Source organism: Struthio camelus, chromosome 2 (assembly GCF_040807025.1).
Source record: "Struthio camelus isolate bStrCam1 chromosome 2, bStrCam1.hap1, whole genome shotgun sequence".
Taxonomy (NCBI): domain Eukaryota; kingdom Metazoa; phylum Chordata; class Aves; order Struthioniformes; family Struthionidae; genus Struthio; species Struthio camelus.
This window is the reverse complement of record NC_090943.1, coordinates 94,655,573-94,672,312: the sequence shown is the minus strand read 5'-3', so window position 1 is coordinate 94,672,312 and position 16,740 is coordinate 94,655,573. Positions and strand designations below refer to the sequence as shown.

General features: G+C 38.3%; 1 protein-coding gene across 12 annotated transcripts in view; it reads left to right on the top strand.

Moving 5' to 3' along the window:
* CARMIL1 (capping protein regulator and myosin 1 linker 1) overlaps window positions 1-16,740 on the top strand; it is a 201,385-nt gene that overhangs the window by 125,816 nt on the left and 58,829 nt on the right. For 10 of the 12 annotated variants that reach the window (XM_068931654.1, XM_068931652.1, XM_068931650.1 and 7 more), the window contains 6 exons: window positions 2,053-2,134; window positions 3,567-3,666; window positions 3,775-3,829; window positions 9,324-9,496; window positions 12,051-12,119; window positions 16,631-16,724. In XM_068931654.1, the coding sequence (XP_068787755.1) occupies window positions 2,053-2,134; window positions 3,567-3,666; window positions 3,775-3,829; window positions 9,324-9,496; window positions 12,051-12,119; window positions 16,631-16,724 (573 nt within the window). The remainder of the gene's footprint in view (window positions 1-2,052; window positions 2,135-3,566; window positions 3,667-3,774; window positions 3,830-9,323; window positions 9,497-12,050; window positions 12,120-16,630; window positions 16,725-16,740) is intronic. The other 2 variants (XM_068931653.1, XM_068931651.1) reach the window with 1 other exon arrangement.

Below are 16,740 nucleotides of genomic sequence, written 5' to 3'. Positions count from 1 at the left end.
TTAAGATTTTGAATATAGAATAATGGGTGCAAGGTTGAAAGCTGCTCTTGGAAAACTGTTCACTTCAACGCTTAATGTATATATAGCATAAATATTTAGAACCTGATGTGAGTATAATTTTAGTGTTTAGAACTTGTATCATGCTAATAAACATTAGATAATGTAATCCTTTATTTTTGCTGACCATTTTCTCTGAAAATGAACATTCTTATCACACATACTGACTTTTAATGCTGATATTTTAATATAAAAAGTATTAAAATTTATTTTCATTAAACTAAATCTTCTGCTACAACTAATTGTATCATTTTAGGGCAAATTGGAAACTTTGGCTACAGTGAAAGCTAAATTGGAACATCTAATTGAAATAGTCTCTATATGTAAATCACCTTTTTATTTTTAACTTTTGACAAGACCACAAATAATCTGTATACTCCATTGACTCTGCGCTAATCAATGTGGAAGGCTATGTAAAATAGTTTCCTTGTAGTGGCCAAGTCTGTAGGACAATCACAGAGCAAAATTGAATGATTTTGGCATTCATATGGCAAGTGTTACAAATGTTCTTATAAAAATACAGTTAAGTTAAAATTGCACCAGTTTTGACCGAAATACAGATTACTAATATGACCGCTACTGTAGAGGATAAAATGAAGTATATGTAGGCTCTGTTCCATGCCAAAGAGGTACCTCTTAAGCTTCTAGGTGTGACTTGAGATTTGGATGCTTTCTTTGACTGCCACTGTTCTTAAAAAGGCTCAGGCCAAGATATTGAACTGTTCATTAATCAATCACAAATCCTAAACTTTCCAAAAAGTGCCAAATCAAGTCTTTATTGAAAAATACTGCTGTCAGGCATTTCTGATTCCTTAATGGGTAAAAGAGACTATTCACAAAAACATTGGCAGCTTAATTCAGGATGTTTGGCCGTGTAAGTAAACTAAGTAAAATATTACTCATTTTTTATGCACGGGTGTTGAAATGGCTATTTTATATTTGAAAACCTTTCCATTTTTGAAGCAACCAGAGTGAAAATGGAAAATGTTTTGCAAAAATAGAATTTTTGTAGCACTTTTTTCCCCCTTTTTTTTAAGTCTTTTTCTGGATGAGGATCATAAAGCAAAAGGCATTTTAGAGGGCTTGCAGTAGCTGCAAGAAATATGAAGATGCTTTGCTCCTTTGGAAAAAGTATGTTGCATTCTTTAATTCAAGAGCATTAGTGACTAAGTGTATATATTTTCATAACTTTGATTCTTAATGTTGGTACTTTCCCTTCGGCCATTTCATTGCTTATTCCCAAAATACTGAAATTTCATTTAATATTTTAGATTATTAATGTCATAATCTATACTTTCCAGGTAGGCCTTTCAGTTGTTGCTGTTGTTTCTCTTTTGTTCCTATGTTTAAATAAAGAACAAGGTAAATTGCTGATTCTCTCATTTATGGTGTTCTTTAGCCATTTTCCAATTGGGTTATTTTAATGTTCCTTTTAGCGATGAGGAAGCATAATTCCGTTGAGTTTGATTTGGCTTCTCATCTTTGACCTGGGCACTCTCTCATGGTACGGAGAGCTAAAAGAAGATGCTTGCTGAAAGACTTGACTGTAGTGAAATTCAAGGATAACAGGGTTGCATGTTCTTATACTGTGATGAACCTCTCTTTCACTGGAACTGAAAATATCCTGGGCCTTTTACATAGGGAACCAGCACAAAAGTCCTGCAGTCGCTGCCCGGCAGAAATGCTAAGGGATTCTTATTGCCTACTTCATTTAAATCTTTCTCTGATTTAACTGCTGAGAGGTAGTTTTAAAAGAAAGTAAGGAGCATCCTTTTTCTCCTATATATTTTCTCTTATTTAGTGAGAGTGAAGGATGGGAGTGAGAATAGTAGGAATGTGCGCATAGACTGTCATTCTCATGCCTGCAATTTCTTCTGTTGCCGTTGTTTTTGCCCCTGTTAGTACCCTCTGTATTCTGAAAGGTCCTACCACTGTTTTCTGTGTGATCTCGAAACTATAACTAGCTTGCAAAAATGGCTGATGTTTTATCTCTAGTTGAGATCGGGAGGTGCACAAGTCTTGGAAGGATGCATAGCAGAAATACACAATATCACCAGCCTAGATATTTCAGACAATGGTAAGTACACAGAACAGGAATGGAGGGTCATGCAAGTCTGAGAAACATGCTTTTTCTTTCAGCTCACAGTATAATCAAGGGTAGTCGCTCTTGCTTTATGAGTATTGACCATATTAATTATGAGAATGTCTCAGCCTGAGAACTCTCATCACTATAAAGAGTATAAAAGATGTTAATAGATTAACTCTACCCTCCGAAGTTCATTTTTTTGCCAATAGCGTTTTGGCAAAACCAAACACAGCAGAATAAAAGTGATGGCAGCAAGCATCTTATTAGATCTAAAGGTTTTTGTGCAAATGGGCTTAAAAGTAAGAGAGGATGAGAAGCTAAATGGGAAATGGAAGAGTGATGAAAGAAGACAGGGAGAGGGAAGACCAGGTATGGAAAAGAGCTGAGGTCATAACACTGAAGAAGCAGGAAAGGGGAGTTTGGAGCAAGCAGTCAACCAGCTTCAGGTCAGAGAAAGCCTGTTGGAAAAGTCTGTGGAAAGTTCTTGGACTATTGCTGCTTTGGGTGCTCTGTGCTTCCTTGTTGGGAGTGGCAGCTCGCTCCTCTTCTTGCAAATGTAAATTGTAGATGAGTGCAATGGAAGAATTCACCTAGCTGTACTTGCCCCTCTTGGCAGCCAAATATGGAAGTACTTCAGAAAGAGAATCCCAGTAGAGTTGAAAATCCAGAATGGAAGCACTGGCAAATGGAAAGCTTTAGGAGCTACTGACTCGCACCGATTATGTGGAGAGATTGTTTTTTACAAATCAATAAAGATATTTGGCATCTAAATTATCCTGTGGGTTTGGATCCTAATTCACAGTAATCTCAACAGTGGACTCTTCAAATCCACCAGTAATTTGGGAATACTATATTACAACATGTTATTTCTCTCATTCGGGAACAGAATAAAATTCACCTTTATTTGTTTTTCCCCCCGATCACTTACTTATGACCTGCTATATTAGCCTCTTTGCATTGGCAGGATTTGAGACCTTTTTGGTACACATCTCTGTTGAGGCTGAATAACAATTAGCATAGTCTCAAAATTCTTGGAGGAACAAGAAAGTTTGCCTCAAAATGCTAGGGACCTACTCCTGGGTGGTTGGACTAAGGATAAGGGAATAAATTCCTCTTCTTTTTTTGTGAGAGATGCCTGCAGTCTCTCAGATTAGGAGAGATGGTTATGCTGATTAGGATGGAAATTTAAGTGGTATATCTTAGAGCCAATGGCTCTGAGATGCACAATGGCTCACTTTTATTTTTATGGAAAAAGAGGCCAAAAAGAAAGACTTAAAAATAGAAGAATGGAAGTTTTTCTAGAGCTGTTTAAATCAGTACACTGATGTAGTGGCTTGAATGACTATAGCTTTAATAATTGAAGCCTATCTTGGTCTTTTGTGAAAATGTGTTTTAATTCTTAATCTAATCTGATTCTTTACAGGCCTAGAATCTGACCTCTCAACCCTTGTAGTCTGGCTTAGTAAAAACCGATCGATAAGACACTTGGCGTTAGGCAAAAACTTTAACAACATGAAATCCAAGTAAGGCTTTTTTTTTTCCTCCTTCTTCTTCTTCTTCTTTTAAATAACAAGAGAATGGGTGAGGAGAAGCTGCTGATTTCATCGTCTCCCTAACTTTTCTTCCCTCAGAAATCTCACTCCAGTACTTGATAATTTAGTTCAGATGATCCAAGACGAGGATTCAGTGAGTATCTCTCTGCCTACTATCATCATGTATATTTGATCTTCACAGTTTATTTCTGATAATTTTCTTCACTGTGTTAATTTACTGCGTAAGATTTGATCATGATCCTGCACAGACTCATCCAACGTTTGGGTGTTTTCAAGTAGCAATTTGGGTTGTGTGTAGTGTAGCATGTAGATACCAATTTCTTAGCACATTATTAGAATCTGGGCTTATTGAAGAAGTAAATCATTCCGAATAGCTGGATGAGCTTAACCTTGTTTGCTTTAGGTCTAAATTATACAGTGCTGTAGACACAAATTTTTAAAACTTTCATGTCCAGGTAGGAGATTAGAACCATAGCGTTTTGGGGGTGGTGACGTTCCTTAAATAACAGATTTCTTTTTTTTAAACTAACACTTTTCAGAATGCACTATTTCCTCATGGCTCTTCTTGGGTATTGCATTTTTTTTGTTTGCTTGACAAAATGCAAAGTTACTGCAATGATCTCCCAGAACTCCTTTCTCCTTCAAAAGATGCAAACTGTGTACCATGACATTCTTCACCTGTAGTACATTAATCACAGGAGCAATTTCATAAAACCCTTTCACAGTGCCTAGCTGGGATACTTGCCCACTTTCTTCTTTTCAAACCTCTCCTAACTCTGAAAGACTTCCATGGTTGGGGTTGCTTTCTTGCCTTACTTGACACCTTAGTTTTGGCTAGATGGGAATCTTAAAATGCACTGTTGCTGTCATGCTTGTGGATCTCTGTTCACCTTTGCTTAGTCCTTTCTTTCTCCTTCATTCCCCTTGCAGATTACAAGCAGGCTGTGCTTTCTTCATTCTCCAAAAATAGCTGACTCCAAGCTCCTATTGTCTTGGCACCTACTATTCCTGTTGTCTTTACTGTCTCATTCGAGGTTCATGGTCCACACTAATTGCTTTCATTATCTTCCCCTCCCATCTGTGTCTGTGCCCTGCACAGTTTTTGCTAGGGTTTCTGATGTCTCCTTCCCTGCAAGATCATTCTGTGTTCATCGTCTTTCCTCAGTTGCATTTGAAGCAGTTTGTAAAACTTGTCCTCTCTGTGTCTCTTAGTTGGGATTAGTGGTACTGTTTTCTCTTGATTCATTAACTGCTTCCTCACCTTATTCTTTAAAATATGGGCTATGTCTGTGTGACACAGTGTAGGGCTGCATACAGATATTAGAGCTAATTCTAATTGAGTTAGCACCAGTACTGAAAGCAGTAAGTCCTTGTCTGTACCAGTTTGGTGGAAGATTATGCTAAGAAGGGTATTGATGGAGCTCTCTCTTACTTCTTGCACCAAAAGAGCTTTTTCATCTTGTGCTATGTGAACACTGCCTTCGGCAATGGTACAGGGCTCTCTTTCCCTTCTATCCCTTTTCTTTGGATGTCTTACTGAGGATGGTATCATTTAATCAGATATTATCTGCTTCTTCTCTTTGGGCCTTTGTCTTTATCCTGCCCTGTATCTCATGCTAAATCTTTCATAGCTATTCTAGAGAATGCTTAATCAGATTCAGATTAATCACAAGCAAATGTATCCTTTTTTTTTTTTTTTTTTAAATCAACTTCCTTCATCCCTTTGCTCAGTAGCAGGTGACCATTACTCCCCACTTGGGCCATATCCTAGAACTGCTCTTTGACACACTCTACATCCTTTCAGTATCCAAACCTTCTTCTCAAATACACTGATTTTTTTTTCTGTTTATGACTGTCCTGTCCATGTTATCTATCCACAATGCTAAAACTTAATTCTAACTTCCAATTATTGTGTCTTTATTAGGTGTTACAACCTTCCATTGTCTGCCTTGGCTCCTGTTTTTGCACCCTCCAGGCCATGCAAAAAGTGGCTGATAAATACTGGATGTGTTGTTCTCACACCTCTCCCTTCTCAGCCTCAGCCTCAGCTTGTTGTGCTCCTTTTCCTTTCAGCCTGTGGGTGATGTCAGCCATTGTGTTTCATTTTCTGCCTTTTGCACAGTCCAGCGTTCAGATGTGCGCCTGTTATTCTTAGTCACCGTGTCTTTCCTGACGTAACTCCGACAACACAGCCTTTAGTCACATCCTGTTTCTAAACAGTTTTACAAAGAGATAATCCACCAAAAAGTTATTTTACTTAGATGTTTAAAATAACTATATTGTCTATTCTTCATGACATGCATTAGGGATATAGCATGTGAACCTGTTGCTGTTATGCTGTCTCTTTTCTCCTCTCTTGTTAATTCTCTTCATTGAGGGAATCTTGTTTCTTTCTGCCTTGTGAAATGTCTGTGTGCTGAAATCAATCATAAAACATCTCCTACCAGCTAAAGAGTTGAGGACATAAACTCTGATTCCGTAGCACTGCAAGAAAAGCATGTGTTACAGATGGCTGCCTAGGATGGTCCTCGCTCTACCACGAGATAGTGTAACGCCTGGAAAATGGTGTGAAGTTTCTAGCTGTTTAGGATTCAAAGCCAAACCAAAATGGCGTGGTCCTTATTCTACCATTGCTGTGTATTTATTGAGACAGGAAATTAAAGGTTAGAACGGAAGCTGAGAGAGCCTAGGGGGTATCACTTGATCGGTATTGCCTGTGGGTGGTACAATTTGGGGACCACTGCATTATCTGCTTGGAAACCTGAAAGGAGAGGTTTTAATCTAAAATAGTCATCTGTCAAATGCTTCCTCGTGTATTTATGCAAGCTTTAAATGGATCTGTTGCTGTGTTAGTGTGGGTAATGAGTAAAATGCTTTAAGCAGTTAATAGCTTGATTTTGTGTCTGCAGAAATACAGCTAGATACAAATGTAGCTCTACACAATTTAAAAACAGTAGCAGTAACCTCAGCAGCAAAAATTTCGCAGGTGTTAAATATGCACTACAATGTAATATTTAGGTTTTGATTTTTTTTTTCCTCTATTTAAATAGATGCTGTACTGTGCAGGCTATAAAAATGTGTACTTGTCAGCGTAGCAGGAGTTGTCTGAATAGCTTGATGTGCTATTTCTTTTCCTCTTGCAAAAGTGGATATTACACTGCAGGCACAGTGTAGCATTACTCAGAGCGATAAGTCAGTCCTGCATAGAGCAGAGATTAGTACAGTGCTGAGTATTCTTGGTTTTTAGTCCAGTGTTTGTTGCAGAATAGGCCTTTTGAGGGTTTTTACAGCATTTCTCTTCTTATCTGAATGACTGTAACTTGATTTAATTCTGAAGTGTTCCCAGCGGGAGTGTGAGAAAATCAAATGCAATATAATTTCTAATTCTGTCCTTTACTTTAAGGATACATCCTCTTCTCTAATAAGATTGTTTAAAAATACTATTTTAAAACATCTCTAGCGTATTGGCCAAGAATTTGTTTTCTGCAACAAGGGGAGTGCAATGCTTGTCAGACATCTGTTTTCTCGATATTCAGCTAGAACTGTAAGTTGTTTATTCGCTATGCAATATTGCCCTGATTTATAGGGAATTGGTGGGCGTAATTTTTAGTGTACTGGTCAAACATTCTCATGATGTTACAGCCCATACGTTTAATTGTATAGGGTTATGTTCTGGTTGTAGTTTGCATTCAAGGCACCAGATCAATCCAGAGATTTTTGCTCCTTGGCCTTTCAATAAGGGATAAGGGTAGCTATACCAGAAAATTAGTTAGCAGTTCATCCACTTCCAGGGCACTGCCAATGTAGCAGGTGTTGCAATGTGTGTATGTATATTTCATATGTGGTAATAATGGTTTATAAGTAAGTGTTAGTACTTCAAGAATACAACGCCGAAGCGATTAAGCAGACCATATATTGTTTTGTCAGTCTTGGAACAAGCGAAGTCGCAAATTCTTTCCTGTCCCACGAGGATATTTGAGGTTTGGAAAACTTGATTAATACATGTGGGAGTGAGCACGTCCAGCTAAGTTACTAGAATGCCCCTTTCTAAAGCGACACATGAGAAACAGAAGAAACTTCACTTTCACAAGCTTTTTTGCGATTTTTGTGTGGAGCGCTGTGAGATGCGATGCTGCTTTCTTGAGACTCTGCCACAGGAGATCTTCTCAAACTTGTGTCAAGAACTCTAAATGCCCTTCTAATGCGATACTGATATTCTTTAGAGTACGTAATGCAATAAAACAGGAATATTAAGGTCATTAACATAGTAATTTAATAACTTCAATTTAAAATAAAACCAGCATGTGGCTTGTGTTACTGTTAGACTTTTTAATTATAAACCTGCTGTGCCTCCAAATTTTTATGCATTTCCTCACTTACAAATGCATTCCTCATTGTTGCAAGCCATTTGGTTGTCACTGTAGTCCCATGGTGTCTGGAAGCTTGAGTCCCATTGTTTAGGAGGTACTATACGAGCATTTTGGAGCTAAGAAAATGCACACACAGGCCAATGGGTTTAGTTGCATCAATCCAGGCTTAGCTGCCAATCCATCACATCTAGTTTAGGTGCCATGATTCATCTTTGTGATGTGCCAATTTTTCTCGAATTGACAATCTGTGTATTTTTAAGCTCCTAAAATTCGTCATCTGACACGTGCCTAAGTGAGTTTGTAGTGACAATACCCTCCTTATGAACTCGCTCTTGAGTAAGGGAAAATGTTTTGCAGAGTTACCATACATCAACAGTGACGAATTATGATTTTAGCAGCTTTAATACCTCTGCAGGGTGTGGTGATGGATAGACTCTAGTTCTTAAGCTCCTACCATTGAGTAATGGGACACTGACAATGGAGGGAAGGATCTGCCCATATTAATACTTTTTAAAAATAGATTTCCTTAAGGCTTTGGCGTATACGTTGCAGTTTCAGCTTAACATAGAATTAAAAGAAAGAAAGCTACATGAAGATAGTATCTATTGTCTTACTCATGTTAATGGATAACTCTCCTTACTGCTTTTAGTTTCCGACCTGCTACAGTTGTCTGTCTGTTCCCTCTCACCATGTCCATGCCCTTAGTTGAAGGAACAGAAATGCAAAATGACTCCTTAAAGTTGAAGTAGCAATAGTAAAAGAATTTAAAGGAATTATCTTTGTTTTAACAATGTCTTGGATCCTAACTTGCCCTATGAAAACTTTCTCAGTCTGAGTGAGAGAAGTATGTGCCAGATGATATTTTTCTTTCTCACTGACAGTGAAGCGTGCTGGTTAAACAAAAGTCACTGGATGAGAAAAGTTGTCGTGTGAAGCTGATCACTGCTATCTTACCTCTTTACAAGTTTATGCTGTATTCAGTACTTAGCCTCCTACAGGAAATGGGAGATACTGACAATTAAAAATGTTTTTTTCAAGGTTACAACTTAGTCTGCCTCTGTGTGTGTCTTTGACACCTGTGCTGTAAGATGTTGACTGCTGTTCTAATTTATCATGTGTTAACAACATCCTCAGCAAACCGAATTAACTCTTAGACTGCAGTATTCTCTATGAGTTTCGAGACCTTCTTTTGGTTGATGTATGAGAAATGAATGCGTTATCAGTTGCTGTTATCGATGCCTTTTCTGTGCTCCGCAGCCTCTGCAGTCATTGTCCCTCGCAGATTCAAAGCTGAAGGCTGAGGTCACCATCATTATTAATGCTTTGGGCAGCAATACGTCTCTTACAAAAGTGGATATTAGTGGAAATGCCATGGGAGATATGGGAGCAAAGATGCTAGCAAAAGCCCTGCAGATAAACACAAAGCTCAGGTAAGGAGAACATATTTGCAGTAAAAGAAATAATGGTTTAATAATACTGAAATTTTTGGCTTATTCTCTATCTGTTTCTTTTCAAGACCCCTGGTAGGGAAAGCCACCTTACGGTGTCTCTGTTTGCATAGATTCTCTTCTTCACTTAAAAAAGCAAGGCAAGGAAATACTTTCTACAAAAACATCTCCGGAACCAAAACTGGAAGGAAATTGTTTGATTAACAGAGAATTACATACTTTCATTGATTAATATAACACAAGGTATTTGATGTGGTCATCCACTTCAAAGATAGAGAAGAAAGGCATGTTTTTGACAGAAGAATGGATGGAGACAATCTCCTCCCTGTCTCCTAGGCAAAATCCAAATCCATTTTCAATCAGGCACAGCTCTGGTAGAGTTTAAGCCTTCTTGCTTTTAGTGGAATCTCTTGTATTTTTGAAGGGACAATATCCTTCTGTTTTTGTTGTGACAAGAAGGCTCTAAATTTCATAGGATCGTAGGGGGGAAAAAAGGTTGAAAGGGAGCTGTGGAGGTCATCTAACCAACCTCCTGCTGAAAGCAGGGCCAACTTTAAAGTTAGACCAGGTTGCCCAGGGTCTTGTCCCGCCAGATTTTGAAGATTTCGAAGGACAGGGATTCCACAACCTCTCAGGGAAACCTGCTCCAACACTTAGCTACTTTGTTCTGCTCTCTCTTTTCTACCGAAGGCCTTTCTAACAGGAAAAATGGAGGTACTTCGGTGGGAAACAAAAAAAAGTTGTTCTTATCTTCTGGAGTATCACTTTGGAGGAAAACTAGGAGCATGTGGAAATCAGTACAGGTGGCAGCATCCACCATCCCTCCTTCAGTAGATCTGATGGACCTTGGTATCTCTCTTCTGCAACTTCATCCATCCAACAACTTCACTGTGCTTTTTATTAGCAGATAGCTGGCACTGATGGCTTGAGAGTATTGCTTTCTTTTTATCAGGCATGTGATTAGGAAACAGTAAACCTTCAGTCAACGTGGATCTAGTTGGCCCTTCCAAATGTGTCCCCATCATCAGGAAAACTAGTTCTTGCTCCTCCTTTTCTCAGGCTGTGCAGATGAACCTCCCACAGTGTGTTTACTGTGTGAAGAGACCACTTTGTGTTTGGTCTTCCATGGCTCATTCCCCAGAGGATAAGAAATTCCACAGAAGTGTCTTGGCTATTTTGTACAGAAGCAGGGATCCTGGTGGTCGCTTTGCTATGCCCAAATGCTGAGGTAGTCACTGAATATTGAAAATGTCAGGAAAACAGTAGAGAGGTGGCTTGGGTTTGTTGAATGTATTAACCCAAAATGACCACAGTACCTTAAGAAACAAAGATATGAAAGATTTTCTGGGTGGTGGTTTGCAGCGTTCCACTGGACTCTGAATGTTCTGGCAAATAATCTGTGATGTGGTCACAAAGTGAGCAATGTAACGGTAACTGGCTGTGCTTAAAATGTTGTAAAATCATGTGCCCTGGTAGCAGTGTAAGCACTTTCCAATGACAAAAATATCCAAAATTTGATTCCAAACAGTTCTGTTCTTTGGAGAGTAGATCTAGAGTGTCCATCTCTGTCTCTCTTCCTTACCTTCATCTTGCATCTTCTAAAAATAAATAAATAAATAAATAAAGGGATAGTTCTGAGACAGCAGAACGGTATCATGATCTATGAAACCCTGTAATCTGTCCTTTTGTTTGCAATGCTGGAAATCTTTGTTTATTTTTGTGTCTTGTCTTTTTCTAAGAACAGCTACTACTAGTGCCCTTGCACAAGTAAGATGCATCTGTGTAATTGCATCTTCTGACTACTAATGAGATCTTTGATCATGTGCTTACAAATTGCCAGGCAGCAGGCTTGAGTAGCACTGGAGGGAGAGACTTGATCACTCTTATCACAGTTGTGTATTCAAAAGAGCTGCAATTTATGCACCTGACCTAACAGCTTACACTGCCAGCTAGCTACGTTGCATGTGGAGTCATAGGAACTGTGTGATGAACTGGTAAAGGATTGAATATAAAATAGCCTGAAAAATTTGGCCACCAATTAGTGTGAATTTTAAAATATTTATTCTATGATGCAGTCATGTAGCGTGTGTGGAACAGAGATTGGTTACTGCAGTTTTGTTTTTTTTCCAGTGTGGGCTTGCAAAACAGACTGTTAAACTTTGTTTTGATGCTATTCCTAGAAAGAGCTGATAATTTAGATTTCAAATTTTGTCTCCAAATCTTTTTGTTAATCATATTTTAGAAATGTTTGATATTAATGCAGTGCATTTGATGTTTTGATACTAGTAATGGAAAATATAGTACAGAGTCCTCTTGAAAGAAAGATAAACTGAATTTTGTAGCCTCTTTGTCCCTAAATTTTGCTGTTCTAAGGTTTGAGCATGGTCAAAAGACACGGTTTTAAAGTGTCACCTTCCGCCACACGTACGCATATTTGGACATATAACACTGTGTTATTTCAAAGTACAAAGTTTCATTATAGATCTGTTTGGATCATCTGTGGTTCTTATTTAACTTTTATTTTTTTTCTTCTCAGAACTGTGATATGGGACAAGAATAACATCACTGCACAGGGCTTCCAGGACATAGCTGTGGCACTGGAAAAGTAAGTGGTCAAGCAGTTCAATGACAGATGAAAAAGGAGGCCAGCGTCTTAGATCCTGAAAGGTCTGAGCATCTGCAATTCTCTCCACAGTCGATGTAATGTGAAGATGCTGAATGTATTTCAATTTTAAGCATCGAAGTGCTTAATGTAAAGTAAAATTTATAACTTCACATTTAACTCAAAAGGATGAGAAAGGGCTCTGTGGCTCTTTCATCCATACTCTACTGTCAGCACTCAGGCCAGCGAGTTCTGCTGTTGGCACTAAAATTCTGAATTTGAGAATGTTTTCCTCTTCCATCTTTCTCTTATGTTGATAGCATGCAGAATTTCTGTTCTAGTTCTGTTCTAGTCAATGAACAAAGCTGTGTGGAGTAACAGAAATTTACTGAAGCGTGCCTTTGTGTCCCCCCCCCCCCTCCCCCTTTCCTCAACAAGTTGAAACTAACAGTGATGGTCTCAGGAACTGGAGTTTTTCATCATAATCTCTGTGGTTTGGGTAATTTTGCTTCACTGGACTCACACTTGCAGCAGTCACGAGTGATAGATGCAAAATGAATTTGGTCTCATTCCATCTCCATCACACTTTTTTATATGTGATGACTATTTCTCTTAAGAGGGGAAAATTGCAGATATAAATTAAACAGCAGTTGCAGTTGTTTCATGTCACTAAATCCCTCAGACAGGAGCAAAGGGCCTCTTCTGAAGGTGAAGGTAGTACACAGTTGCTGGTTTCTAGACAAGATATCTTGTAAAACTGTATAGCTACTCAGGGTAGCATCCTAACCCTTGGAAGGCTCATAACTCTAGAGTTTATCAGCCAGCATTGCATTACTGGTATAGAAGTTATTTGTTTCATGAAATTGTTGTAGTTTATATGCTTTGTTTCAAAACGAATTCAGTTGCACTGATGGAGGAGATCATATAAGTGATGTATAATTAAGCAAATCATCTTGGAGTGGTTCTACAGATAGTAGTGAATAATAATTTGCAAAGGTTATTTGTCAGCTTGCAGACATTTCTCTCTTATAGAGCAACAGCATGTATGTTTATGAGAAAGTCTAGCAGAGAAGAATATACACTGTTTTCTGGTTAGCATCAACTGTACTTTTCTCTTTTGAAATGCCCGGATAAGTAAATAGAAAGGCGGGGAATATCCGAAGGCAAAAGCAAATCATCTAAGCAGAAAAAAGGAAATGCTAGTGACAGTTCTGTCATATTGTTGCAGTGATGTCTTATTTATTTAGCTTGGAAGCTGAGGTCATTTTCTGTCTCTTGTAACGTTTTAAAATCATTGATAATATCACAACCTAAGCCATGAGCAATGAAGGTTTAAACTTGCAAGCCCAGGCTTGTCACTATTGCCTGAAAGAAACTAGCCTTCAAACAGTGCATCTCAAAGACATGGTCGAGAACATCTTTCACCATAAGTTTTCTAGAAATACACGATACCATCAATTTTCTGTGGGAAAGAATTGTTGCTCTGAGTGGAATGAAATATACTGAAGGAACTTGGTATGTAGAGGGGTGGGCTGGGAGGGTATTTTGTTTTTCATTTTTAAGAAAAAATTGATAGTTATATTAAATCACAAAAAAAGAAAAAAGCCAGGTTTTCATAATATGATGAGGCTGGCTGAGGAGCTTTGGAAGGGATTGCAAGGAAACTTTAAAACATGTTGAAGTGATTTAAACATTGTTTTCCTCTCTCCTCCCAGCTTTACTTCATCTATTTAAGGTTGCATTAAAAAGTTATTCCTGCAATGGAATAACAAGCTTCCACAAGCTTTGCTGTTAGAGTTGCCACAAGGGTATCCCAGTCAAGGGACATGAAATCTTCAGAAGAATTTGTATTGAATTCTGTAAAGGTGTTAATTCAGGGAAGTGCTTGAGCAAGCTATGCATCTGTTCTGCCTAGCCATGAAATATGGATTTATGTGTCATTAATTTTGATAGGGAAATAAGTACGTGCTCACGTTTTGCGGTCTAGAGCCCACTTTATCATATAACTGCACTGTATTGTCCCTTCTTCATTTCTAAACGACTTTTTCTGTATGGGCTTACTGGAGAAATAGCTCAGCTTATCAAATCTGGTACAAAATGCTGGGGCTTATTGGAGAGCTGAGAATCCTTGCTTTTCGATGATATCAATTCACATGTCCATACTGGAAAATAGGTAGTGTTATTCCCAATTTAACAAAATCAGGCAATATAATCATCGTTCTGCAGCACTAAGTCTACGTCATGAATGGAGCAAAAGTTACTGCAGGAGAAGTAGCGTGTGATGAAATTTAAGACTATTGTCACACATGCTGTATGCGAACGGAGAGGTGGGAAGTTTTTTAAGACATCCTTTCTGGTCTCTGAACACATCTCTCTGAAATTTAACATTATTTTAATATAGGTATTTTGCTGAGATTATTAATGTGTTGTAAATGTTATTGGATTATTAAGTTGATAGGGAAATGCATTCTATTAGAAGAGAGAAGTGGAGGCTTAAGAAGCAAAATAAGGAGAGCAGAGGAATATTTTAGACTTCAAAGAAAACTGAAAAGAGTCAAAGTATGAGAATAAATGTTGCTTTGATGATCAAAGTTGCAAGTAAGCTTGAAACTCTTGTGTCGTGTTTCCCCCTCCACCCCCCAAGAGATGATTAATTCTTAGATGAAGTAAACTAGCATTGAAATACAATACTGTCTTTCTGGAAGGCAACCAATTATAGAGCCGTCATTAGAATCATGGTCTTTTAAAGTTCTACCTTTGTGACTGTGTGTCCATGAAGTCTCCCTGTGTTTCCCCCTTCCTGTGGGGGGGGAGGTGTGTGTGTGTGGCAGAAGGGGAGTACTAAGTCTTTGACTAAATTAAATTCAGCCTACGATTACTAGCAGGAGAGCTAGCAATTACAGATTTCACTGAATGCGCTGTATTAAATGTCAGCAACTGCAGAGATGCTTGGAAAGCTACCTTTGTTTCTTTTTAGATAAATATATACCCTACCTGCCAGGTAGTACCCACGCAATCGGCAAGTCCCGTAATCGTTATCTGTCTCTGAACTCAGTATCTCTGACATGTAAAAATAGTCCCCATGTCGATGGATAGCCAGTTATGCGCTGTTTTATAGTACATATGGACACGTAAGATTTTCTGTTCTCTTCCTCTTTTCTTTTCTTTTCTTTTTTAAAAGAAAAGTTAATTTTTCAGCTATGCTACAGTAGGCAGTTGGATAATGTGAAAGGATGGGCACCTTGCTGACTGTGCAGGCCTGCACAAGTAACTGCCTGCCACCCACAGCTATACGTCAACATACCTTACATCTGGGATGAAAAGTGAAAGCCTTGTGTGAGCGTGTAATGTAAAATGTTGGATAATACCAGTGAGGAATCAATGCACTTGGCATTTCAAAAGACTGCGTTCCTTCAGAGGGTAATATTTCACGTGGCCAAGCAATTGGTGAGATCGGGAGCGAAAGAAAGTCGGAGTCCCACAGTACTTCAAGCGTCTACTCTTAGTGCATTTAATGAGAGATGGGTCCAGTGAACTCAGCGGAGTTGACTCAGCTGAAACGGTCAAGCGTTCAAAGTAGTTGGTTCTAAATATGTTTATGAAGCTCTAGATAGTATAGGAACAGACCTTTAGTAGGGTGTTTGTAGAGAGCTGGAAGAGGAGGAAGAGATGTATGCAAAAAAGTATGGCTAATTGAAAATGCAAATAATAATTTCTTTTGCAGTTTTTAAGAGCTTCCTGTTCTTTTTGCGCCCATCTATACAAGTGGGAAGGTGTGGGGACATGACATTACACAGCATACAGTATTTTTCATTTTAACTGTATGTCATGCTAACCAAGTTATGTCCCCAGAGTTTAAAAGTAATTTTGACTTGAGACAAAATCCTGTCTTTATTTTCATATCACAGCGGGTGGACATAGCCACAGAAATACTTTGCAAACAAAAAAATAAGATGCAGGGAGCAATTGTTTCTGTAAAGCAGCATGGAGATGTTATTCTTGTTTGGTCAGCTTCTATTAAAAATTTAGCAAATGTCTTGAAATTGTTTTATACACAAGAAAGTATTAAATAACTAAATTTTCAAAACTATGTCTCTTAGTCACTGTCTATATGTTACTGAATATTTCCATTTAGACTTAGAGCTGGTAGAATTGCCAGCAGGCACTGAGAATGCCACATCTGTTTGATACAGGCAAAACTAATCTAACCTTGCGGGCAAAGGCAGAGAAGACAGTTAAACACTTAACTGAAAGCCACTGGGGATTGGCTACTTAACTGCATTTTGTGCTTTTTAAAATCTTCGCCTGTATCTGGTGGCAAAGAAGAATTAGAGGGCAAAAGGAGCATGTGTGCCTCCAGTTAGTCCACTTAGAAACGTAAAAGATGCATTCTTAGAGTGTGTTCTGCAGACAGACGAGATAAAGCTTCTCTGCCTTCTAGATCATTCTTCATAATGACATAAAGTAGTTAGGTTAACCTTTACTATTAAAAACCTTTTTTTATTATTCTTTAGGAATTATACTTTGAGATTCATGCCTATACCTATGAACGATGCTTCTCAAGCACTCAAAACAAACCCTGAGAAAACAGAAGAGGCACTGCAAAAGGTATTGCATATACAAC